The 27,159-nt window shown below is 41.3% G+C and overlaps 1 protein-coding gene across 1 annotated transcript in view; it reads left to right on the top strand.

Annotated features, from left to right (window-relative positions):
- The window catches only part of jag2b (jagged canonical Notch ligand 2b), a 48,964-nt gene that overhangs the window by 1,406 nt on the left and 20,399 nt on the right, over positions 1 to 27,159 (top strand). Inside the window, exons 3-5 of the mRNA XM_030721367.1 lie at positions 19,405 to 19,459; positions 25,442 to 25,699; positions 26,405 to 26,465. Of these exons, the coding sequence (XP_030577227.1) occupies positions 19,405 to 19,459; positions 25,442 to 25,699; positions 26,405 to 26,465 (374 nt within the window). The remainder of the gene's footprint in view (positions 1 to 19,404; positions 19,460 to 25,441; positions 25,700 to 26,404; positions 26,466 to 27,159) is intronic.

The following is a 27,159-nucleotide window of genomic DNA, read 5'->3' as shown; positions in this document are numbered from 1 at the left end:
GAAGCTGAAACTGTCAATTTTTTTATTTTTGTTTTGCTTGAAAATGACAAAAGTTTCTAATACATTCTCAAAATAATTTCAGATTAACTTCATTTTGAGCAACTGATTAAACACTTGTTTGTTGCAGGTCAGATTGCAGTCATCTTCCAGTATTACTGTTAAGACTTGAGTGAAAGAATGTGTGTAAAAGTTGCACTTAGAGTAGATTTAAAGCAGCGGTCCAAAATGGTTTTTGTCTTGCGCCTCCTCCCTGTGTCATTGCAGAGAAGCTAGACCTCATTAAATGCGGGTGCTTAGCAGCATCCTGTCCTTATGAGAACTGACACACATCGGGGCTAAATGATTGCATGCTTCACAAGGATCCGATTGCAGCTCCAGTGTTTCGCAGTGTCAACTGGGTCATCTTTTAAAGTTGCCCTGATATATGAGGATTGGCTTTGTTCCAGGCCACCAGCTTGCACCTGTCAAGCCCCATGATGGGGTGATTAGACTCGTGAAACGCTTTGATCTGTAGATCCTGGCGGATGGGGAGTGTTTCTATTGAGATGGAGAAATGGTTACAGCAATGCTTTCTACATCAACAAATTGCTAATTTGTGAGAAAGTTAAAGTCAAATCAGTTTATTCAGCTTCAGCATAATGGCGTAAAAGTGACATTTGCTTTATTAAGCGTTGCTCGCTGCTGCCAGTTTTTCCAGGGTGATTGTTGGTGTGGAGGGGTTTGTTTCCTGCAGTGTGTGAAGTGCAAACGCAAATTCAACAGACGGGTTGTTACAGGTGTACGAGAATGAGGGGGTCCAGCCTGGTTGGAGGCGTTGGATGGTTGAATTCTGTAATACAATGATGAATGTGCTCCATTATGATGCAAGTTTGAAATATGCATTCAGTTGAAGGGAACGATACCTCTGGGCAGGAGCTCGGTCTGTGCTTCTGGCTGGTTTTGACACCTCTCTCCCTCCTCAGCACCCAGGAGCCTCCTCTCCTGCTGAGCTTGCCAGGAGACCCCTGGTGGCCCTTCCAGGGCAGCTAACCTCATCTGCCTCCAGATTCTATATCTAGATATCTAGGACTTGGCTTTGGGCACTGTGATGCCATATGCTGTTTTCACTGGCCACTGAATTTAACTGTTCAGTAGCCATTGGAGCTGTGTGTGAATGCAGGTGTCTGACACAGTTGGAGTAGACATTAAATTGTCTTTGGGGGATTTTTTTTGGGGGGGGGGGGGGGTGGTTAGCTCCTCGAAGCACAAGTGGTTGATCTTGATTTGAAATAATTGCATTTACCTACTTTTTAGATTCAGGGGAAATGGCAAAAGGATATAGCAAAGTATGTCCAGAAATATGTGGACAGTGGCTCCTCATATTGGGTCTGTATGCCACTACAATGAATTTGATTATTTGGTCATTCATTTTAAGAAGAGATGTTTAGTTTTCATTCAGAAGGTTGGGTGAAATTCAATTCAATGTTGAATTAAAGCTATCAGGGGCTCTAATGTGAGTGGACAAATTAAAACCACACTCTTAATTTTAAATACTTCTGTCAGTGGTTTCCTACCTTTGTTGTGCTTTGTCAGAACTTTATTCAGATGGTTGAGAGTTCTTCTGCATTTAGTTTTGTCTTCATTAGTGAAATCCTCATTCAGCTGGGATAGGATCAGGATATGATTGGCTGGGCCTCTGCAGAATATTCCACTTCTTTAGCTTTGAAAGAAACCCAGGAGTATTTGAAAGTACTTTTTGGGTCACTGTCCATCTGTACACTGTTCAGTCAGCTTTTTAACAGAATTTGAGTAAAATGTATTGTGCTCCACACTTGGGAATTCATCCATCTGTATCTGTCTTCTGTCAAACTGTTGCTTAAACATCAGTAACCCAGTGACAGCTAGTTGGAAGCTATCCATGGTCTTCCCAGTGTTTTACAGGTGATGTTGTATGCCCAGGATCATGAGCCTTTCCAAGCTTTCTGCGTACTTTCTTACACGTTTTAGTTTCATTTGTCCAAAGTGTGCCGTTATAGCCAGCCTGACTTTTTTTAGCTGATTTTTGTCATGTCTGACTGATCACTTGTTTGGTGAACTTTAAAGCAGACTCTGATAATGATACATCTACCACCTGGAGCAGGCATGGGCAATTAATTTTCCCTAAAGTCCACATGAGAAACTGGGACTGTTAAGGAGTGCTGCACTGATAAGTTTTATAAAGAGATAAACTTAATATTGATCTGGCCCTTCACATGAGTTCCAGTTTCTCACGTAGCCCTTTAGAGAAAATTAACTGCCCACCCAGTACCTGGAAAGTGTTCTTCACTTGGCTTGATGCTCCAAAGGGATTTTTCTTTACCATTGAAAGGATCCCGGGATAATCCACTGTGGAGTGCTTGTTTTACTTGCACCGAGAACTCCCTTTAGAATACTTTAGTGGTCTACAGCTGTAGGTTGCAAATAAAAATGCTAAACTTGGAATGATCAGTTACCAGCTTGATTGATAAATATCAGAATAAAAGCTCACACCTTGTCCATAAAACAGCTTTTGGGGAAATTATCAACTTGCATGTTGTCCCTTGAAAAAGATGGAGATGTGTATTTTAAACACTTAAAATTCCCCAAATCATCGTCCCTCAGACTGAAGCTGACTCTGCCCTTCATGTCCATTATTCTGCCCATAATAATTCTAACTTCACTGTACTTTGGTAAACAGCTAAAATACAAAAAATTGTCAATGTCTATAAACACCTATGGACTTAAGCAATGATATTTTTGAGACCACCAAGTGGTATGCTATCTGAGTCAACTGTTTCTTTGAGCCATATTCTGACTTTTATCTGGATTAACTACGTGGCTTACATCGCATAAAAAATGAACCACTGAGGTCTCAGCACCTCGAGGCAGAGGTGAAGAGGGCTATTCTGGTGTGTCGTCCTTCTGTTAAGTGCCGCAGCTGATAACGCCGCAGTATTCCAGTGCCAGATGTCACAACAAGTCTTCGGGGTCACTGGCTGTGGCGTTGTTTCTTTCCTCACCGAAGAAACAAAGATGCAGTGTACTATTGGCTGTGTCATCTGGTCAACTGCCCACTTTGAGTTGCATGAAAACCAGTGCGGGCTAGACTCTTCTGTCATCTTCAATCAGACTTGAGCAACAGTCTGGAAATGAAACCACGCAGCAATGATTTCATATTATAACACTGTTCGTGCTGAAAGAGATGATCTACGTGTATTATGCTCTCTTTAGGAAGTTGAAAGTTTGATAGTTACAGGATCGTAGTTGTGTACATTTTGGATCAATTAAAAACAAGGTAAAACTGCTGCTAAAAATACATGGTGTCAAGTTCTGAATTGAACTACTCGCCTAACCAGTGATTTTTTTTGTTCCAGTTGATCTTGAAATCCTGAGTTATCCAAATACAAAATCATGATAATTTTCTCAAATAGCTCTCAAGCTAAATCTGAAAGGGCACTTTTCATCTCGGTTTTGTGTAGTACTCCCTGGCTTTAACAAAAATGTCATCCTGTATTTCTGGGGAAGGTTCCTTCCTCAGAAATAGCTTCTTGTCTTTTGTCCTGCTATCATCACACGAGTATGATGCAGCTGCTAATGACTGATTTTTATCCATTCTTTGGAAATCTCCCAGTGATTCTCCAGCTCTGGCTGGTCTTGACAGCATGCCAGTAAAAAGACTGATTACTGATGCTGCTGCCACCCCTGAGCTCAGCCTACACTTAGTTTTTCTCTTCACTCCTGAATTTACTGCTTTTCTTCTCACGGCTTTAAAGCTTTTTGTTAAGACGACATTCATATTGTAATTAAGGATGTCACCAGAACCAATACTTAGGATAATTTCTGATACCAAAATTCTGAAAACCCCACAGTACTTGTTTTTCTTTAGTACCGTAGATGTCGTAGGTAGCATATCTGCCACTACAGTTCTTCTGGAACTGAAGAGGGCAGCATATGCCTGCAAGTGTTCAAGTTTATCTTTATATGCTGAAGAAGAAAGATGTCCACAAGCACGGCAAATAACAGCACGTGGAAAATGGCGATTTAGAAGAGCAGCTGCAATGGGCCCAACCCGGCTTGTTGATGAGAGAGGCAGTAAGATGGGGTGATGACTGATTTGCCAAAAGCAATATGCAAATGATGCTGTTGTGCTTTTTAGACCAAGGGAGGAAATCCTTCCAATTTAGTGAATTGCCTAAAAGACCAGCATCCAGATCTGCCCAAAGAATTCCAAGGTGAATGAGCTTTAATGCAACATCCAAAGTAGTGTTCTAAAAGTACTATTTTTCTTATAAAATACCTTACCCTTTGGTTTGAGACAGCTACCATTGCCACTGTAAAATCAACTATGTTCCATCAGCTTAAATGCTGACGTTAGAGCTCCATCAGTCCATCCTGTTCGGGGTTGCGGGGTTGGGAGCTGGAGCCTATTCCAGCTGTCATAGGACCAGAGGCAGGGTACACCCTGTACAGGTCGCCAGCCTAGATCTCGTGTAACGTAAATGGGCTACTCAGCAGCCATCCTAACATTTCAGTCTGTGTCAACATTAATATAACATTTTAAATGCCAGTGATTTATTTAATTATTTTAAATAACTTTATTAAAAAGTTTACATTTAAGTACACAGGGAGTTTAAGTGGAGGGAGAGGGGAGAGGGGAGCTGGAGATTGTCAGACAGACGGGAGCGGCAACTGCTGTGGTGTGGACGCTGTGTGGTGATGAGAGAGCTGAACATAAAAGCAAAGCTGTCATTTTACTGATTGATCTATGTCCCTACCCTCGCCTATGGTCATGAGCTCTGGGTAATGACCAAAAGAATGAAAACACAGATACAAATGGTAGAAATGAGCTTTCTCTGAAGGGTGGCTGGGCGCTCTCTTAGAGATAAGGTGAGAAGTTCAGTCATTCGGGAGGGGCTCAGAGTAAAGCTGCTGCTCCTCCACATCGAAAGAAGCCAGCTGAGGTGTTTCGGGCATCTGACTGGGATGCCTCCTGGGCACCCCCTGGGTGAGGTATCCTGAGTATGTTCTACCGAGAAGAAGCCCCAGGTTAGACCAGGACATGCTTGCGTGTCTCAGCTGTCCTGGGAATGCCTCCCCAGGTTAGCTGGCAGAGGTGGCTGGGGAGAGGGAGGTGTGGCTTTCTCAGTTTAAGCTGTTGCCCTCATGACCTAGCCCTGGAAGATGAATGGATGGATTTTTGTTTTGTTTTGGGGTTTTTTTGTATTGCAAATTGTCTAATTTTGCTGGTATTGGTGCTGATTTGATATCCCTTATTGTAATCTGAACTTTTGAAGCTGAGGGATTTTGTTGAAAAAATATGTGAACGAGTTTAAATCAAACTAGGCAATACTCAACAGACTTTGTGCTTTTTTTTTTATTTTTTTTTTTATGGAGTATAATAATAAATGAAACAGACTTCCACATTGCTGAAAACTTTGTTATAAATGTAGTCAGGATGTGAAACCTAGCTTAGCATAAAATCTGAGCTAAATGCTACTGGCTTGGTGCCCATATGTAGTATAAAAGATGGACGCAGCCACCATGATGTCATCCATTTGTCTTGAGATGAGCGTTTCCAACTTCGTCATCTTAGTTGCAAAGATGGAGGGGCAGGGCTGACTATGAAACTGCACAGTCATTGGCTAATGTCTTGTGATTGACAGCTCGTTAGCCGACAAGCTTGCAGATACGTCCTTTTTTTTTTTTTTTTTTAATACATATTCAGTATGACCCAAAATGAGTGAGCGAGCCCATAAACTCCGCAGGAAAGTCTTTAGAGTTCAAGACTGAAAGCTATTTTTCCATAGACTTTTATAGGACTGGAAGCCTTTTTACGACCACAACCATAACCATCGCCATCTGGTGGCCTTGAGATAGACTGCAGGTGTTAAGCACTTCCACATTGGCTTCATTTTTTTTTTTTTTTTTTTTTTTTTTTTTTTGACCTGGGTGCTATATGTGCATTTTGTACTGTCAAGGATACTAGAACATCTCATTAGACATTGCTGTGTGCTTAGCAGGTACGTTTGCCACGTTCACAAACCTTTACTGTACTCAAATACATTACAGTGAGGTGTAACCCTGGGCTTAACTATAGGGAGCTGCTTGGATTGGAGGCTCTTGGTTTGGGTGGGGTTGATTTTTATACAGACTGGACCAGTCAGTAATGGATGATCAGGGTGAGTCTAGTTATTTCCCTCTGTCTCCAGTATTTAGGCTAATCATTGATTTTAACAGTCTCAGAGAAACTAAAAGGAAGCCAAAGTCTATTTACTCATATATTTGTTTAACTGATGAGACATTATTAATAAAGCCCATGGACCTAATGGACTGGATGCCACACATTGATATGGTCCAGCTTGCAGCTGAGCTGACCAAGTTAAGGCCTTGTTTGGCCACTCTTATTGAGTTTCCTTTTTGTTGGCTCATGCTGCGTGTGCACTTCAGGAGAGCAAATGAAGGAGAGAGGCACATCTTACTTCCATTTGATCACTAATGAAATTGCCGGTGGAATTTCTATTCCTATCTTTTCTCTCTCTTCCTCTCCTTCTTCAAGTGACATCAGCCGGACATCCGTTTGATGTGAGCCTGCCTGTTACTCTATCTGCTTCAGACTTGGATATGTATCAAGCCTCCATCCTCACTCTGCTAGTAACTAGATGTAGGAAGTTAGTGGGAACTGTACTGTGATCTCCATTGAGCACCAACCTTAATCTATATTCCTTAAAACAGTTTTACAGGAAAACACAACAACTTGACTGACATCTGGAAGATGGTCAAGGTCAGAATCCCTGATCCATGATGTGCCTGCATCGAGTCATGAATTATACATACTAGCATAAAGATGCACGTGCTGCTATTCTAAGCCCTCCTTCCCCTTTGGAGGCACAAAGCCTGCTGTGCACTCAATGCACATATGTGACGCAAGTATTTGTATGATGAATGGAAAAAAAGGGGGGGGGTTTGTACGAGATATACACCTTGCACATTAGGCCAGTTGCTGTGTGAAGTGATTGGATGCTGCATCTAGAAATGTTTGTAGGTTTCTGCAATAAATCCAACACCAAATATTACTTATTGGCTATGATCCCTTTTCTCCCAATAACTTATCAGAGGAAAACTCCATAACATGAGCAAAATCTTCTGACATGAGGTTGTTTCTCAGTGTAATCAGTGATTTTTGGATGCCCTACAGACTTCAGCAAATTGGCGTTAGAGCACAGAAAATGTTCCCGGGTATCCTCATCACGTTACTGATTCTGGAAAATGGACAAGGACGCTTACTGATGCAGCGTAGTATGAGAATGAAGCAGGGTAGAGCATTCATCAGTGGTTCATTGATGCACTTTGGCTCATGTAACGTAGGTCTTTCCTCCTCCCTCTCGTCTCTGGCTGAGGCTGCAGCTATATTTTGGACGTGTATACACACAGACACACACACACACACACACACACACACACACACACAGGCTAATGCAGGCTGCCATGGTTAACCACACCTGATACAGAGCTCGTCAGAGCTGTTGCTAGGAGACGGCTGCATAGGCCTCTAGTAAACAATTATCTTTCCTCTCAGTGGCTCCCTCCCCCATCCATCCTCCTCTGGTCCCAGGGCTGGTCAGTGGAAAGCTACTCACACGAGTCTCACCTGTGATTCAGCTCTGCTCTGGATTGATTATACAATTAGCCAGTCACGCTGAACTCCCAAGGTGAAATAACATTTGGGTGTGGTATTTGTCTCCCTGCATGAAGAGGCATTACTGAACGGGGGGGTGGATTATCTTACTTTATAGGCTAACTTCATCAAGCATCATGTGAGCATTCCCCAGCTTTTGTACTTCTTGCCGTGCAGTGACTTCACACTTAGGGTTCTGTTCTGCAGCTGCATCACCCGGGATGGCTCACATGGGCCAGGAGAAGAAATCCTTCTGACTTACATTTCATGCATTTAATTTAAAGAAACGTATCAGTGTAAGTTCCATAGTAGAAAGCCTTTCCTTTTCTTTCTAATTTGTAAGCACAGTGGGGAAGCTGGCACCCATTCTGCAGTTTCAGAAAATGTACCTAATGTCCAACAAGAACTTAGCACTGATTGTATCTCAAAATTATTTTTAAATTCTGCAGTAGTTTCCTACACTGCCCATTTAAGGGAATGGGATGTGTTTTGGAGTCATTTTTATGCTTTCATCTTTTTGCAGACTCACTTAAACAAGAGTCCAAATGCTGGTAACTATCCTTCAGAGTGAGGGGCTCCAGTGAACTGTGGTGAAATGATGGTTTGCTCTCAGAATGACATGAAAGTCTCAATAGTAACTTGATTTCAGTCTTTACACCTCTCATCTTTGATAGTTGGGTGTGATTGCGTGACTAAAAAGTGGATTAAAACTCTGGACTTCATTTGAAAGTGTGACTTGATGCCACATTTATTGCAGTTCATGTTAACGCTCTTCAGCTCCTGTCTTAATTGGTGACAATATATATACACTTCATTAGACGATTATAGGAGTAATTGTAAAATGGCTCTCTGCCTTATTGATATTATTTATTGTATAGCACTGATGACATTTTGGCTTCCAATCTTGTTTAAAGCACTATATATATATATATATATATATATATATATATATATATATATATATATATATATATATATATATATATATCTATATATATATATATATATATATATATATATATATATATATATATATATATATATATATATATATATATGAGTGTAAAATCTTGGTCTTAATCTAAAATGAGACAAAGGGGAAAATGAACCTCATTTAATGAGCTAGTAAATATCATGTTTATCTTCTTTGTGTGCTTGGTCAAGAACGAGGGAAGTGTGAGAAGAAAATGATCACTTCAGCCTGTTTCTCTGGTGTCCTTCCAGCACATTTTGGGGCTTGTAAATCTGCACTCTTGCTCATCAAGTCAGATATCAGTGTTGTTCGTCAACAAAGATGCAGTGTAGTACAGACTATGTAATCTGAACCAGCTGCCCATGTGGACTGAACTGTCTTTAGCATATGATTTTGCCTTTTTTTATTTTAATATTTAACAGGTCTGTGTTGATGTCAGGAATCAGGAAGCCGGGATTTCCTCTGAGAACACTTTGTTTTGTTGATACTGTGTTTTTCACACAAGGTACAGTGTGTACAAGTGAGGAAAGTCTTTAGAATTATTTAATGGCTGCTTTCCTGTGCAGTGCCTCGGGGAGGGAATTTTGGCCTTCTGAAAAATAATTTGGCAAATACTATGGTTGTGTCAATGAATCAGCTGCTTTCTTGGGCAAGGGTTTCAAGATGGCACCAAATGAAATTCCTTATTTAATTTTAGGAGTGATTTGTACTTTTTGCACCACCTTACATGCTCTTGTAACTTTCTATTTAATTTGGACATATTACCCAGAGCCAAAATGCACTAACCTTTTTGTTCTGTCCTGCTTTAATGTGACTGGTGAAGCTGCCTGACCAAACAACTTATTTTCTATCAAAAATTTTAGCTTTGTTTTTTTTCCTAAAGGTTTGGGTGTTACACATATATAAAGAGAGAAGCTCAAAAATTTCCACAACCTAGTAATGGGTCTCTTGGAATATACTCCAGAAGTGTTACTGATGTCCAACTGCCACTTTTGTTTTGAGCATACTGAGGTTTTCAGTCTCTTTTTAGTCATCTGGCTTTCAGGTCTTGGTGACTGAAAGCAGTGTTTCTGTTTTATGGTTAAAAATGGTCATCAGTTACTTGTTGGGTTTGGATATTGATCTTTAAACATAAGTCAAATGAAAGTGAGTAGCAAAAGCCAAGCTTGTTTTGAAAACCAAAAATCTTGTTAACAATGTATTGCAACTATGTTGTCATTACTGGTAATTATATTGCACACCCTTAGCTGAGGGATATTGATGAATAAGCTTCTTGGAATTAAACATGTGCCCGCACATTAAGATCAATGACGCCAGTCTAATTTTTAAAAGATGACTCATCCTGCCGCACTGTATGGAAAAAATACTCATTAGTCGTCTTCTAGATAAACCGTACTTTAAGCAAACCAGTGCACTGTGAATGGGCTGCCATAGGACTGAGCGGCTTTGTCATGTTTGATTGTGTAAGCCACCATTCAAATAGGCTGTAGGCTGCCACAGAGCCATTTCCTATAGGACTGTGAGAGCACCTCATTCACATCATTTTCCATAGTAAAGGTTTCTGTTTTATAAAAACCAAGGACCCTTGTAGTTCAGGCTTCATTGATATGCTCTGTTTAAATAACTTTAGTTTCCAGTGTTCTGCAAACAGCTGTCAGGCCAACAATGGGATGACCAAGTACAAGAGGAGAGACCAATTCCTGCTCCATTTGCCTCCATTTACACAAAATGAAACAGAAATAAAAACGGCATAAGCAGAACATAGTACGGTGAAACTGTTGCACAGTGTATCTCCTGTAATTTTATAATATTGACTGCATTGGGCGGGGGTGGGGGTAATGCTGAAGGATTTTGTACAAATCCTGTCAAGAAGGGGATTGCTTGTGCTCTTTTGTTGTGTTCCTGCAGGTACTAATGAGAACGTATTCGTGAGCATGTTTAAGAGGCTGGTGTGAGTAGTCTCCTGCGGGTCTGAGCTCATGGGACGGGCGAGAACAACTCCACTGTTTACGTCTGCAGCTTCTCTGGTCAAAATGAAACTGATGTGTGTTCACATTTACTGTAAATGTTTAAGTGCAACTGCAAAATTTTACCATGCCACCAGACTTTCACTAATGAGACACAGTAGTAACTGAACTGAAACTCCTCAAGAACTCTTGTTTACCTGGTGAGTCTGTTTGGAAGCCAGTGTTCATATTAACAGAGTGAGAAGTGCTGTTGGTTAAATAAAATAAAAGAGGAAAAAAAAAGTGGTTTTGCCTGTATGGTGGCACAAATGATGCCTTGATCCGCAGATGTCGACTGAAAGGACTCAAAGGCGCTGCTTTATAACATCGATACTTGGGAAGCCATAGCCATGAAAACTGGACCTATATATAACAGGGCTTTTTTCCTCTTCATGCTCAAAGTAGGAAGTTGGAAGTGGCTTTAGTCAGTGAATAGCGCAGCAGGTACATTGCAAACCTTGCTCCTACATTTTGAAGGAAAAAATGCTTGATTGATGTTTTTACCATTATTTAAACCACATACTTTAATAATCATCTCGAGTAGATGGGACGGTAAGCTGCTAGTCCATAAATATTGTAAAACTATTACTTGTGTAACCCTGTTACAGTAACTGTTAGTAGGATGTATGGATTGTCACTCTCCATTAAAGTGTGTTGTTGTGGCCCACTGCATCCCCTGTCTCTTGTTAAATGAATGGTGTGCAGGTGTTAGAGGCTCCTTGTGGGGGTAATTAAAGCATGTGATTACATGGGCAGTTAAATTGTCACTGTTCTGTTGAACCTGTTTGAAATGATAATGGAGCTCTGCTGGAGGCGGTCCTGTGTTGCACTCCAGTCAGGAGCCCTGTTGCTTTGGATCAGGAATTAGCCTGTTAATGTTTCTGAAGCATGCTTATTGCTGTAGTAGCTTTTAGACCTCTGAAGGCATATTAACTCCAGAGGAAGTAATTAACAAATATCTAAGGCTCCAGGACAATTGAGACTTAACCCGACTGTTTGAACTCTGACTTGTTTGTCACACTTGGCACGCATCATGATGAACTCATGACATGAGAATAAAAGGCATTTCTCTCAGTAGTTTGGTTACTGTCAGCCTGGTCAGAAGAGTGTTTTCAAATGACATACAACATTCATACATGTTCTTGATTCAGGCCTGCTTTTGCTGTAATATCACCCCTCTCATCATTTTAGCTTGTTCTTAGTTGTAACTCTAAACTAGTGGATGTCTATGCAGGCGCGTCCTACGAACTTCTTAGCCTTTATGTGCACATGTGCATGTGTCAGTGTTTGTTTTGCATGTAACACAATCTTGGATTATGCTGGTTAATTAGCACCAGGAGGGGAGGGGTTTGTTGTATTGGAAGTGCATGGGTAATGACCCTGTTGGCATAGTAGCAGCATGCTCAATGGGCCGTGTGTGTGTGTGTGTGTGTGTGTGTGTGTGTGTGTGTGTGTGTGTGTGTGTGTGTGTGCGCGCACAGCCGGTATACGCCAGCCAGCCAAATGCCTTGCCTTCAGTGCGACATCTCTTGGCACACGACTCTGGCAGGCGTGCAGAACTCATAGCCCTCCACCTCTCAACCCGGGGAGATGCGACTGTCTGTAATCTGCTTCCTCAACAATACCTGTGGTTGCAATGGTGGAAATAAACGATGCCTAACTTGACTGCTTGGGCTCATTAAAAAAAAACAAAAAAAAACAAACTGATACCGTGATTTATGTCCCTACTTCTCCTTTTAAAGATGGTAAAATCACAGAATTATGGAACCACTATTTTAATAGGTTGATGAAATTGTCAAATTTGTTTATGTAGCACACATCAAAGTAAAATTGGTCAAACTATCAAGTTCAGAGATTTGCATCAGATTCCCTCCATCAATTTGTGTGTTCCTTTTACTTTAACAATGGCCATAAGCAGTTCTGTCTTCAGATGCTTTCCCCAGCACTGCCTTCACTCTAACATTAGCCACATAGCTCTGTGTACTCTAGATTATCATGTTTATGAATAAAAATGAATGTCCTGTTTTGTTATTTGAGATTGAGTTATTCATACCTGGATTCCTCGGACAGCTAAAGTGTTGCAATGCACAGCACGGATGTCAAAAAGGGTCAACAACCATCCAACCTTTCTGCCTGCCAACATATGCAAGGACTTTGCCACTGGAGGTCTTTGATCCTTGCCTCTGAACAGATTGAGGAGCTAGTCCAGGAGAGATTTACATTGGAGTCCACTCTGCTGGCAGAAGTGATGGGAAGCTCACATATGCCTTTTTTCCCCTTTTGTTTTAGCCTGGAGTAGCTGCTCCCCCAAAAGCCTAGACCCAAACATGCTTTCCTTACCTTGGAAACCTCTGCTTCTGCTCTTGGAAGGTGCCCAGGCTGTTTGACATTAACCCTATTTAGTGTCCAGAGCCTCACTGACCCTCAGTGCCATTAGGAAACAATGATACCAGATCAATTCTGTTATTGCTCACATTGGCTGCTACTAAATACTTCCTGTTAAGGGTGATAGAGCACCCCTGTTATTAATCCAGATTTTTACCAGTTCTTCCCAAGATGACTCGTCATATGCTCCTGGGTCCAGTGGTCCTTCCTAGAGCAGTGTCTTTACTGCAATAGTGTAAATTCAGCCCTACTAAGATCAAAAGCTGGGATTGACATCACAGATTAATGAAGATTACATGTGGCGATTACTGGCCATGGGATGAATTGTGATGACCTTGTCTCCCATCAGAAGGCAATAAATCAGGCAATATCAGTTAAACTCTCTGTGGAGGAGTTTGGAGGTGGACACGTTATCTTCAGGTGACACGGGAAACAAAAATAGCTCAAGGTCACAGACAGGGTTTTTTATGGGGAGTGCTAGTCTGAGACTTTTATAGTTACTACGTGAAGGTCTTTCTCAGAGCTCGGTCAACACTTGATATCCCAACTTTCCCCAAGGGACAGAAATGAGTCAATCAAAGCTCAGATCTACAAAGCAGGCGCGCCCCTCCGGCGATACGGAATTGTTGGCAGACTGGGATCTTGCATGGGATTACACACCAGGCCTGGATCTCACATTCTCAGTATTCTTCGAATGCAAACACGCACGTCGCCCCCACATGCAGAGGGCTGACCCCTCTTTTGAAAAAGAAGCGTGCAGATCCCTTGCTTAGTGACCCCAACCTGCCCCGGCTTCCACTTCCCACTGCCACCTCTCTCTGTTCCCCCGTCCCTTTTATTATTTCAACGGCCACCTTCCACTACCCATCCACCCCTCATCTGGCGTGGGAACCTACACCTGTGGCTCTCCCCAGACATCACGAGCACCACATCCTTTGCTTTCATCCCCAGTGTGGTCCACTGTAAAGAGTTAAAATGACTACCTCCAGGTGATTTTTAATGCCAGTGTTTATGTTTGCTTGAGGGTAATGATGTAAAGTCACTGAATGCACCCCCACAAACATCCTCTGTTTCCTTCCATGCTCCCCCTTCTTGACTTGAAAACTAGGATTTCTCAGAGTAAATCCTCTAATCCATTAGAGGAAGGGTTTTGGAGATTTGACTGCAGATACTTTGTAGTCTCAAAGGTTGTATTTCACACTGTCAGACGTGGCCGACACATTTTGAGTTGAAGAAAAGGTCAGGTTAATGATATTAGGATACATTTTGAGTCTGATTTATATGATTAGGACTTGCCCAGGAGCCACTGGCGGCTTGTTTTGACTTCAACAATGCAACTGTGCTGCTCAGGCTCAGTAGCACACATGCTGACACTAATTGTCCCCGTGCTGACTGTCTCTCTCCATGGACAATGGTTTTGATTAGAATGGGGTGAGTTACGGTGTTGGGACAAGGGTCTTTGTTCAGTTGCTGTCACCCCCTTCCCTCCCCCACTCCTACCCTTTATCCCCCTGCCCATCCATCTATCTTGTTCCAACCATTTGGGCAGCTGTCACTTAATCCAGCTAATCACAGACTGGGATGGTCTGTGGGAAACCAGACTAGTCCGTGGCTTTGCTCTTCCCCAGCATGCATTGACTCAGGGGACTGTTTACTGAAATGTTTGCTACATGTTTGCTACATGTTTGCTACATTTACTGAAATGTTTGCTACTCAGGGGACTGTTTACTGAAATGTTTGCTACATGCAGGCATTTAAGGAATCCTGGACTTGAAGTTAAGGTGCAGGTCATAGTATGACCACCCGCTACTTCTTTGATCTTTGAATGTTCCTCATGATGAGGATTGTCTCTTTCCATAGTCCTGTGAGGCAGACAGACATTGTACTAAGATCTCCACTCCCTAATGCATGTAGTTCCTTTTTATATGCATTGGCATACACACCCACCCACCCATCCACATGCTGTGCCTGGACCCGCCAGCCCACCCTTTTGTTGTTGGGGGAGGGTGGATCTTTAGAAAGGTCAGAAGCCGAGCTACATGTCGTGGGATGATGCACGTTCACGTTAAATAATCCATCTTTGAGGCTGCATCTGTTGTGTGTCTGCGGTCGGACAGGTTGGCAAAGCTTCCGGCAACAGAAGCACGAGTCTGTAGATGCCCAAATCCCCTGACTTCTCTTCTTAACTCCTCTAACTATAGCTCACCCCAGCCCCCTTTTTTCTGTTCTGTCTTACCTGCATACATAAGATCTCATACACCTGCGCTTCCCATTCCTTACTCCGACCCAAGCACTCCAACTCACACCTATCCTGTCGTCTTCCATCCCCTTCTCCTTGTCACCCACGGTCTTCCACAATAACACTCCCCTCCCCTTCCTCCCACCGCTACCCACAGCCAGACAAGCCTCCTTAATCCCACAGCCCAGCAGCAACCAGCCTACCAGCTTGTTGGTCCCCCAGAACAACAACATAGGCAGACAAATGCATGCATTTTACAGTCATCCTCCCTGTGACTTCTCCTCCCCATTTCATTCAACTTCAAGTACCTCAAATACTTTTGTTTTGTTTTTTTAATTATTTTCCCAGCCACCCTGGGGGAAATGCCCCATCACTGACATTACACTAGAGATCACAGCAGTCACACTGGCTACTACAACTGTCACTGGCAGTGACGTAATGAGTGCTATTTAGGTCAGCTGGTTGCCTAGCAGTGTGCCCTGCAGCACACCAGCTAGATTACTCCTGCGATGTTGGTTATCTTGATGTGTGTGTGTGTGTGCGCGTGTGCTGCGCCGAATGTTCCGAGTTTTTGCTGCATCATTGCTTTAAAAAACAAACCAAAAAAAACACCACCTAGTATCCATTAGGTGCCAATATAATGCATAATTAAAATATTTTAGCCCATAAAATATCCACCTTCGAAACTGGGAACTTATAAATGTCTTCAGTTAATGCTGTAATAAATCTGCATATTGTTCAGTAACAAAAATATTTGACTTGTGGTCCAATTAGCCATCCCATCTGGCATTTGATCAAAGTGAGTTAAGCATCCAAAGTAGTTTTCAATTCAGAAATTATATAAAACATGAGTAAAGCATCAAATCTTTACATTAATAAAGTACCTTTAAATCATCAGTCTTTTATTTTGCGTCCTCAAATTTATTAATTGCCTAATCATTTCAGCAGAGGGTAAAAGCATTCATCAAGGAACTGCACTGAACTGTTGTACAAGTTAATTAATAACTTGGTGAGAAACAAGATAATCCCCTTAGCTGCTGCTTTACTTCAGACAACCAAGGACAAAGCCAGTTCATCTCGCACAGCTAATATTGGCCTCCTTAATGTACATTGTACATAGAGTATTTGTTTTTCCTAAAACATAAATAATAGGGCTGTGAATCTTTGGGTATCCCACGATTCGATTCAGAATCGATTCTTGGGGTCATGATTCGATTTTTTTCCGATTCTTTCAAATCCAAACGATTCGATTCAGAAACAATTATTTTCTGATTCAAAAACGATTCTCGATTCAAAACGATTCTCGGGATCTCAGGATCTACTCCAGTCTGCTGGCATGAAAGCAGAGTACATGTATAAAGAATTTATAATTGTAAAGGTTTTATCATTAATTATTCATGAATTTGAAGCTGTCTCTCACCACTGCGCTGTATGGTCGCAGGTCTTTTGCGATGAAACAAGCGATGGATTTTGTTATCATCTTTGCCCGTTCACAATTGTGTGGCAGTTTTTCAAAGTGGTGAAGCGTGGGCTGATCAGCTGGTCGTGTTGGCGCTGTCTTCACTGGATTATCCAATTCTACCAACAACTCTGGGTGATGTCTTTCCAGGTGAGAACGGAGATTTGAAGTATTCCCGAAATACTTTACCGTTGCAATCTCTGCAAATCGCATGAGTTATGTCATGCCCTTTCTTACCCGGGCCGGGTTACCGGTAAAATCCAAAGTGTTTCCAAATGGTTGCTTTCAAAGACCGCGGAGGCGGTTGGATTTCTTTTTCTTCATCCTCCATACTTTAACAGCGCAACAACAAACACCGTAACACGACACTACACACCCCTCTGTAGCCTACTAGGCTTGCATGCCTGTACATAGCCCACGCTGCTTCCTTGTTTTGCCTAGCACTACGGTGGCTGAGAAGGCACCGCCGCACCCACAAAAAATAAAAAAAATTGATTTTTTTTTTTTTAAATGAGAATCGATTCTGAATCGTTCAATGTTAGAAACGCGATTCGAGCTCGAATCGATTTTTTTTCTGCACCCCTAATAAATAAGGCTACTTTTTTTTTTTTTTTTTTTTTTTTTTTTTGACATCACGGTTTAATAATTTTGATCCAACAGGAGCATCTTGTTAGGTAACTAGCATGATATTAATACACCAGATTATCCAGGGGTTAACATTCGGGGAGATAAAACCACCTTAAGGTTACCTAATCATATACAGGTTAACATGTTAATTGGTGAACTTTAGAGGATCTGGTTGGATGTGTTTTTGGACAGTGGTTCTAACTTCATATTTGATACCAGGCAGCCATACACTATAGACACGCCTACAATATTTTTAGAATTGGTCTGATTTTTATCCCAGAGAGGTGACCTTGATTTACAGTTTGAGGGGGGGTTATGAACCCTGATTTGCTACTCAAGAATTAACATTTCTGCTGTAAATTTTTCGATCTTATGCAGCTCTGTCATTTTCTTATTTTACATTTAATTGTAGGAATGCACCAAAAAAGCTGACCACACCAGTGGTTTTCATATTTGTACAGACTTTATTGGAAATGCAGTGGACACCAAAAAACAGAATCCATCCTGAAATTTTTTTTTTTTTTTTTTTTAAAGTGAGCAGCTCTATTGTTGCTAGTCTGTTAGCATATCATGATCTTAAAAGCTGCAGGTTGTGGTCATCCACAAGATAGGCTGACTTTTAAAGTTGCACCTTCAGCATCGCTGGATCTTTCCCTCATTTGACCTCCACGATGGCACCAGCGTTGGGTGCCAGAGTTCTTGTGTAACAGCTGCAAAGCTTCACTCACGAGCCAGCATGAGTGCACACTGAGCCACAGAAAGATTAGACATCGCTTTTGCACGTTAATCAGAATGAAATATGTGCATGTAACCACATTCCCTGCCTGACATATACTGTCTATTTTATATTCACCAGTGGCTATCTTATCTTTTTCGAACATGTTTTCTCAGCTCCTTAAAGATGGAAACCAAGCACATTCATTGCCACTATGAGGATGGTCTTAATTCCTTAGAGGATGGATTAAAAACATTGAAGTTTGCTTAAACGTGGAAGCTGCCATTTTTGAAAAGAGGAGTATTTGGAAAGAGGTTATTGTGAAAAAAGATCTGGATTTTAAATGTTTTAATCGAAATACTAGGCTCAGTTTAGACGTAGCCAGTTTGATGTATTATTCTCCTGTCTTGCACTTTCACACCTCGGAAGTCCTGTTGCTTGTCTTGGCTTCTTTCCACAGTTGTGCTTGTTGTCTTACTGCTGAATCATTGGGTTTCATTGGCAGTGTAACATCAGCATACCTCTGGATGACGGAGGCAAAGGTGCATACGAGACGCTGTAGTAGCAGTAAAATTGATTTCTGTATCATCCGTGCTTGTTTGAGTTTTTCTGCTGATGTTTAAGAGGAGCAGGACTGTGGATAAATGATCATCTCACACTGGATCACACTGAATGTTAATGTGGACTTCTCAGTGATTTTTGGGAACCAAATGACAAAGGCTGTCACATGCCCCCCCCCCCCCCCCTTTTTTTTTTTCCTTTCTTTCTTTAAGCAGCTAGGAGAAGGAGGCATATTTATAACATCTTGAAATGTATTTAAGTCCTGTTTTCTTTAGATTAAAATATTCTGAAACTTAATTTCATCTGCGTGTCAGAGTTAAATAAAATTGTCTTTTCATTGCTCACTGGGTTTTTCTACCATAGCCGTGGCAGAATTGAACCTGTTGTAGTAACTTTTGATTGCACAGCCAGCATTACTACTATTAATGGTGCCAAATTTTTACATTTGTGTGTAATGTGCTGCATACATTGACTCTGAAGGCCATTTGAGACATCATTTACTGGAAATGTATTGATTTTTTTTTTTCCTTTTTTTTTTCTTTTATTCCTGAAGAGGGTGATTGTGGCGTTGAGGGGAAAAGGAGCTGCAGAAATGCAGCATATGGGTACAGCTATTCACGTGGCAGTGATGCTGAAGGCTTCTGTTAGCCAGATTATACCAGCCAATGCACAACAAAGCTCATTTAGGCCCACCTGCGCAGAACTAAAATAATACTTAGTCCTAAATGCCATGTGACTAATTTCTTTGTTTTTTCCTTTTCCTGCAGCGGAGCTACACGTTGATTGTAGAGGCCTGGGACTGGGACAACATTACACGCAACAGTAAGTTTAAATTTCACATTCATGTGGATTTTATGTGCTTCTAGTTGTGGTAGAGTTTGGCAACTTCTTTTGCTTAGTGCTGTGTGAAAATTTGTGCATTTCCGCAAGAATGTGAGACACATTTCTATGCTACAGATTTCGTAATTACTTGGTGACAGATGCAGTTTATTAATAATGAAAAGTGCTGCCCCCCCCCCCCCCCCCCCCCAAAATGACGCTGCAACTAAAGATTATTTTAATAGTTGCCAAATCTATTTTTTTTGGTCAATGATTATTTCAATCTTATCTCACTTGTTCAAGCCTGTGAATATCACCTTATATAACCCTAACCCTAATAAATGTATTTTTAACATTGATGTGACCATCACAATAAATATCAAATAAAGAATGCAAAATAAAGTGAATGCAAAAATGGCCTCTGTCCAAAAGTTCAAATAAGGCTTCAAATTAAATCAAACAGATTTTTTCTGTCCAAAACAACTAAAATGTTTACAGAAGATTCAGTTCATGAAGAAGTTTACTATTCAGAATGAACGCTGATATTAATGCAAGAAAAAAAAAATAGGAGACAACGTAGCTGCTCCTATTGTCCTTCACTCGTTAGCTAACATAACTGAAATGGTGCCATGAGAGCTCGTTTCCGACAGGTAAACTAACAGAAACCTTACTGTACAAACATTAACAGGTATCTACAACGCACTAACGCACCCATCCAGAGCTGACGTCACAGCTCCAGGGTGCCGGCGTTTTAAACGCTCAGCACTGCAGTGATGCTGCCGTGGAAGGAAAGCTCTGCTTTGCACAGTCTGCATTCAGCTTTATTTTTGTTTTCTGTCAAATGCTCCCACACCTTTGACAGTCTGTCTCCATTTTCTTTCATTTTCTCCACCCTCCTCTCTGTTCCACCATCGTTATGATGGTCATGTTATGTTCTTCTTCGTTAGTATTGTTATTGGCAATGGAGGCAATACTGCCCCCATATCTTCCTGTAGTGTATTACAGTTACAAAATCCAGTATGTGGTTTTAGAATATGACTCGTCGGCTAATTTTCGTAGTTGACGTCATTGATTATGTTGACGAATCGTTGCAGCCCTACTCCCCAGTGCCAAGACTCCTCATAAAGAATACAAGCCTTGGCTCTTCTTGGCTATGTCGGCTGTGGCAGTCGGTTTTGACCAGCTGTATCCTGTTTTCCTTTGGATATGTCCGCTGGGTGGACTCCTGTACAGCCCCCTTTTTCCCGTCTGAGCAGTAGCCCAGTCTGGGAGGAAGAGGACCCATTAAGCGTTGAGGCTTCTAATGTCTGTATATCTAGATGTAGCTTTGATCTGTGAGGAGGGTGACATTTTTCATGTGTCTTTATTAACTTTATGTGCATGCAAGTGTGACTTAATTTCTGTATTGTACCATGCTGTCTTCTCTTGTGCAGGCTTGGGCCTTTTTATTTATGCGAGGTCATTGCATCCTGTTTTGTCCATAACATCAAACACACTTCCACTTGAGAATGCAGACAATGGGGAAGAAATAGATTTTGACATCATCACTCTTTGATTAGACTGTTGCTTGCCCTGTGTAGTCTCCTGTTTCTGCACTGATTGTGTACATTTACGGTAATTAGTTTGATGATTCTGAAGGATGTGCGGCCCAAATGTTGCTTGAGTAACGGCCCAGGCGATTTCCTGCCAACTACTCTCACTTTAGTCTCAGCCAAATCGCTATAATAAAGCTAAATAGTTGTTTTGTCCAAGGATACGACATAAACCCATCTTTGGCACTTCTTAATGGATTCATTTCAGTGAGATAACAAGGAAAATGTTGTTCTTTTCATTATTTGCTAAAATTTGGAGAAAGTTTGATAAAACTCTCCTTTTAAAGCTCAGGCAGTATAGTTTTTTTTTCTTTCTTTTTTCCCATTATGATTTTCAGAGATCACCTGACTTTAGCCTTTGTCATGTCATGTTGTTGTTGTAATTTAACAGCATTGTCTTTTGTGTCTGTCTTACCAGTAAAATAGTTTTTTTCCAATTCATTTTGGCCTTCTTGGGCTTTAAATTGTTAGAAATATGCTGGTTTATTTCTTGAGCAATGGAATGGAAATTTTAAAATCTAGGAAGATGGGTTAGTAAGAGATGAACGCTATTCTTCAGTAGTTCTAAGTTGTCAAGCTCCATTTCCAGAACAGTAAAGCATCATCTAAAATCATTACTGAAGTTTAAGAATTCTGTAAAATTTAGCAATGAATCAATACTGGCAGATATTTCAGTCTTCCTTCCACGGGTTTCCCTTTTTGTTCTCCGTTTTTGTGCTGCTCCTGTCATTCAGTTGCCTCTTCACTGCCTTTTCACTCCCAATTCCATAGTCTTGGACTGCAGCTGGTGACAGTAGTCCTGCTTTTGCTCTGGAGACTCGCTGTGCACTAGAGTTGCACTCTTACCAAAACCTGCAGCAGGTGGAGACTTTGTTCATTTTGCAGAGCAGAGCAAGGACTGCTTCTGCAAACTACTCCTGAGTTTATGATCCTGGAGTTGGAGACACTCAAAGTAACTGGAAAGGCAGTTGATTATATTGCTGTTATTTGTCATAAGTAGCTGACTACTTATGACAGGCGAAACTTATAAACTTATAATAATTCACTTAAAGTGTGTTTTGTGCCATTTGTGTTAATCTGTCTGCAGTCTAAATCAGACATGCTGTTCTTGGTTTGTGATTCAGTATCCAGAGGGAAAAAATGAGTGGTGGTAGAATGAGCCTCTGGATTTACCTGTCTTTCAGGTGTGTAAGTGTAGGAATAGTATAAGAATTGTAAAGGAGGAAATATAATTATGTGAACATCTCAAAGTCAAAAACCTGAGTTGTAAACTGACAGAAATGAACTGATGAGGTGATTAACTTGTTTGCAAAAAGATGCGTATAAAATAAACTGTTGAATGCATGACATTCTCAGGCTGTGAGACACTGAGTTGAACTTGTCTGGCCTGAGTCAGCATCGGGGTCATGTCTGGTCGTACGTAAGAGCCTACCAGTGTGGTGAGGATGTCAGTGAGATTCCTCTCCTCCAGCGTCACGTCCTCCATTGCGCCCCTTTTCCCTTCCCCCTGTGTCCTCAGGAAAGGCCGCCGGCTGTTTTCCTTGTGTTTATCGAGCAGGAAGTGGACTGGACTGGGTGGCCGGGCTCACTGTTTAGACACTTAGTAGCAGAGACCGGCTTGGGCCCCGAGCCCATTGTTCTCTATCTGGCAACCGCCGAGGGTTATTTCTGTTATTGTTGCTTAATTTTGTCTGACATTGTGTCATTCCCAGCAGAGGAATGTGTGTGTATCTATGCGTCTGTGTGTTCCTGCATTAAAATGTCTTTGGTGCATTGAGCCCAAAGCCATGGAGGAAATCACAGGCCCCCCGTATTTCCACAGAGACTGTTTTCCAGCTTTGACTCCACTGTGAAAAGAGTGGCTGTTTTTCTGCCTCTCAGAAGCAGACCGTTTAATGTGAGTGTTTGAATGCTAGAAGCTGATTGCCTTCAAATGCTGCACAGATGCTTCACGGTGGTGCGTGTTTAAAGCACACAGATGACGTGAGCCATCGCCAGAAAATTGACAGTGAATTTCAAGAGCACACTTAACATTCATTGGGTGCAATTTACGTCGTCGTCTTCTGAGAGTGTGACTGTACAAAAGAATAAAGAGGTTCCACATCAGTGTCCAATTTTCAAATGGTTTCAAATAATTAGTTTTCAGTCTCTGTGGGGATGACAGACAAAACGGCAGTTATGTTCATTTAAACACAAGCATTGTTGTTTGAAGGGTTTTTTTTGTATATATATATTTTTTAATTGCTTAGTCTTTGGCCAAACACATCCAAATGTATCTCAGCCTCTAAGCTACTTAGTTACTAGACAAGCAAAAATTACACTCCTTAGATTTTGGGGAAGTGGAAGCTTATTCACAGCAAGAAGTAACGGCCTGTGCCGCAAACTGCAGTTTCTCAAATGGCCACCTGAGGTTGGCTCCAAAAGTGAATCCGTTCCCAGAGACACTCCTGTTAAAGTGCCCAACTTTACAGCACAGGAAAGCATGTTTCACATCTAGTGCTGGCTGTTAGTGTCTTCATAACAGCTGTAACTGACCCATTTTAAACTTAAGGCTTCAAGTGAGGGACTTATCCATTCTGAATGACTGACTGTGTCTATGTTCATCTTGTGTATAAATTATGACACTGTAGTGCGGGGGTGTCAAACTCAAAGGACGGGCCAAAATCGAAGACCAGCGGGCCGAACAGGATTAACATTTATTGAACATCTAAAACTGAAAATATTTTAATCAGCAATATGAATTTGAATGGTCAGAAAACTGCAATGTTGTCCTCAACACATTAAATAAAATAAAATTATATTTCTCTTCAAAAATAACATGAGGGAAAATGAGAATAAAATTTGAGAACAAATTTCCCCTCTGTGGGACAATAAAGGCTGTTTCTTCTTCTCTTCTTAATATTTCAAGTTGATGAAAATCTGCAATTTTTTCAGGTAAAAACTATTAATTTCTGCACTGCAAGGTTGGAAAAAACACTTTCCTCCTCTTTTCCCCGCACATTGCAGGTGAGGAAAAGAGAGACACGGCTTACCTCCGATGTCAGCGGTCAGGTTCTTTGCCTCCCACCTGTTTGGAAAATTCCCGTTTTCCACCTTTTGTTTGGCCATTTTTGGGGGTCATGCTAGCTTAAATGTCACTGTAAAAAGTGCTGACTGATGTTTTTATCCGCTGATCACTGATCAATGTGTCATTGGCAACGCGGGGAACAGGTTAGTGCACAGGTCTTGGCTTGTGCAGCATCAGTTGCAGTGCATTGTGGGATTTGTAGTATAAGTGGTGGGAGTGCTACCCTCGGGCCATTAATAGGAGCCATATTAAGTGTGAAGAGCTCAGCCTGGTTAATTGGGTATTTGCAGGTTAGCATAGCATGTTTGCTTCATAAAAATGTCAGTTATCTGATCAGGGACTTTTGCAATGAATTGGCTTTTTTTTTTTTTTTTTTTTTTTTTGGCCATGCATTTGTATATGTCAGTGGATCTGTTAAACTTTTCTGTATTTTGTCTGTTAAACTAGTCGCTCATTTTAAACTTGGTTAAAGTTTCATACAAAGAATCTAGTGTATGCACAGGTAATCCCTGTGCACCAACGGCTCAGGCTTCAGACTGCTGTAAACACTCCATTTCAAACAGTTTTCTACTATTTGCTCTGTATGTCAGAAATAGGTTGATTATCTTTAATACATTCATGTCGGGCACACAGCTCTGATGGTGACCCCAGAAGGCTCATCCACTTGCTGGTCATCCTTTCTGTTTGCAAGGGGCAGCCAATCAGAAGAAAGCTGGGTTAAATAACGAGACATTAAAATGTGTTGTTTGTTTTTAATTTAATCAAAAATAAGAACTGTTGGACTTCATCAGGTTCCAGTATAAGATGAATGAGGAGTATTATAAACTGGGAGCGATTCTTGACATGTGTATGGCAACATCAGACTTAAATACTGATTTCAAATGAAAATGAATTAATATATTAGTTTACTGAATTTAGCAACTGCATACATCTGTCATTTACTGTCACGTTAGGCTCTCGTTTCCCTGCTCTCACTGTAAATGTGCCGCCTCTCAGCTGACGAGTGCTGACAAGAGGCAGGTGAAGTGAGATGATGACAATATATTATGTCACAAGTACAAGAAAAGCATCCCAGCAAGTGTTACATTGAACATAAGAGAGAAGGCAATAATGAAAGAAGCATCATCACATCACAATACCTAGATTGATCTGGCTTTTTGAGTCAGAATTGGACTGATATCTGAGCCAATATTGAATTGGAGATGCATTTGACATATTAGACTACATCTGAGAGAACATCGCAGAGAGGACTTGCATGTGTGGTGGGAAGGAAGTGAGTCTGAATTTTAATCAGACTAACTGGTTTTCACCCTGTTATTGTCTCAGCTGAGGAGGAGCTGCTGATTGAGCGCAGCATCCACACTGGTATGATCAACCCCGGTGACCCCTGGCAGACTGTCCTTCACGATGGGCCGGTGGCTCGCATCATTTATCGCATCCGGGTGAGGTGTGACGAAAACTACTACAGCAGCACATGCACCATACAGTGCTCTCCTCGTGACGACTACTTTGGCCACTACCACTGTCGACCTTCGGGGACCCGCGTGTGCCTGGATGGCTGGATGGGCAAGGACTGCACAACAGGTGAGCCCCTGGTACCTTTAGAAAATGTCTTTTTTTTTTTTAAAAATGCACGAATAAATTGTAGAGATTGCTGCTGTTTAATGTTATCAACAGTGCTAAACATATTATAGATACAGTAGATATATTGCATTAATTGCCAGCTCTAATTTCTGCCATGACTTTTAGATTGTTTTCGTTAAGATTAGATTCAGATTTCCAACTGAACATCTTCATATGCACCAATCAGTTCATTCTTTACATTTCACCAGTGTTAAAATCGTTGAATGCTCAACAGCACAAATATGCAGTATGCATAAATAAATGAAGAATGTTTGGTTCTAATTCTAAAGTGTAGCAGTGTTGAGGTCATGCATGTGGGTGGTGTGGGGGAGTGGGGGGGGGCAATAAATCATCCAACTGACCTTAGAAGATGAAGGGTGAAAAGAGGAGGGGAGTGCAGAAGGCCTGGTTGTTTTAAAAAGAGGCTGGTGTTGTATGCAGGCTGTAAAGTTGTCTTATCCTCGCCCCCAGTCCTGTTCAGGGAGCCATGAATTCTCACGTCTTGTTGCACTTGTTAGGAAGAAGACAGACAAACCAGTCCTCTGCCCACTTTCCTGCATTGGTTGCCCCCCTTTCTTCAATTTCTTTAATAAACCTTGTTTGCATGGGATGGGAAGAAATGCATGTAAGATAAACACATTATATTTGTTTCTCTTTTTTTCTCAGCGATCTGCAAGCAAGGTTGCAACCTGTTACATGGCAGCTGCTCTGTCCCAGGCGAATGCAAGTAAGAATTTTTGAAAAATTTTCATATGTAGAAATGTGACACATAAAGGCAGAATCGTTGTCGTTCTTTTGGTGTTGTTATTTTTAAAATGTATCAGGTGCCCTTTGTTAGATCGCTGTCATATTGCTCATGTGTTTTAGATGAAAAGTCGGTTTCTTTAACATACAAAATTTCAGTGGCATTTCTTGAAAATTACCTTTGCAGAGAAGCTAAATCTATGTGGGTGAAAAGGCTGATTTTTAGACTTAAAGCAGAGGCACCTTCACTTGTCAAAGCCTGTTTTTTTTTTTTTTTTTTTTTTTTTTTTTTTTTTTTTTTTTTTTTTTTTTTTTTTTTTTTGTGCGTGTGTGTGTGTCAGCCTTTCCCTCCCTTGTGGGCATCTCCACCTCAGTTCAGAAGAAAAGGGCAATGCCGTGCCTGCCGCCTTGTATTTTTAGCCATTCAAAATCCTCCTTAGAATACCAAGCATCTCATCAGGTCTCTGCAGCTCGGACTGAAGGAAGAGGCTTGTCTCGGTGTGTGAATTTGACCACTGCAAAACGTGCTGGGAATTGTCAGATGCACTCCCCATCCGCATTGCAGTCCTACGCGAAGGGCAAGGGGCAGGAGAGGAAATGAATATCCCGATGTGTTGTGTACATTTCCCAAAGTGGAAACGACAATTAGATAAAGTGACGTTGGATGTCCCTGTAGG

The sequence above is a fragment of the Archocentrus centrarchus genome, chromosome 24 (genome assembly GCF_007364275.1).
Source record: "Archocentrus centrarchus isolate MPI-CPG fArcCen1 chromosome 24, fArcCen1, whole genome shotgun sequence".
Lineage (NCBI taxonomy): Eukaryota > Metazoa > Chordata > Actinopteri > Cichliformes > Cichlidae > Archocentrus > Archocentrus centrarchus.
The sequence above is the reverse complement of the archived record's forward strand: the minus strand, read 5'-3'. Positions and strand labels throughout refer to the sequence as shown.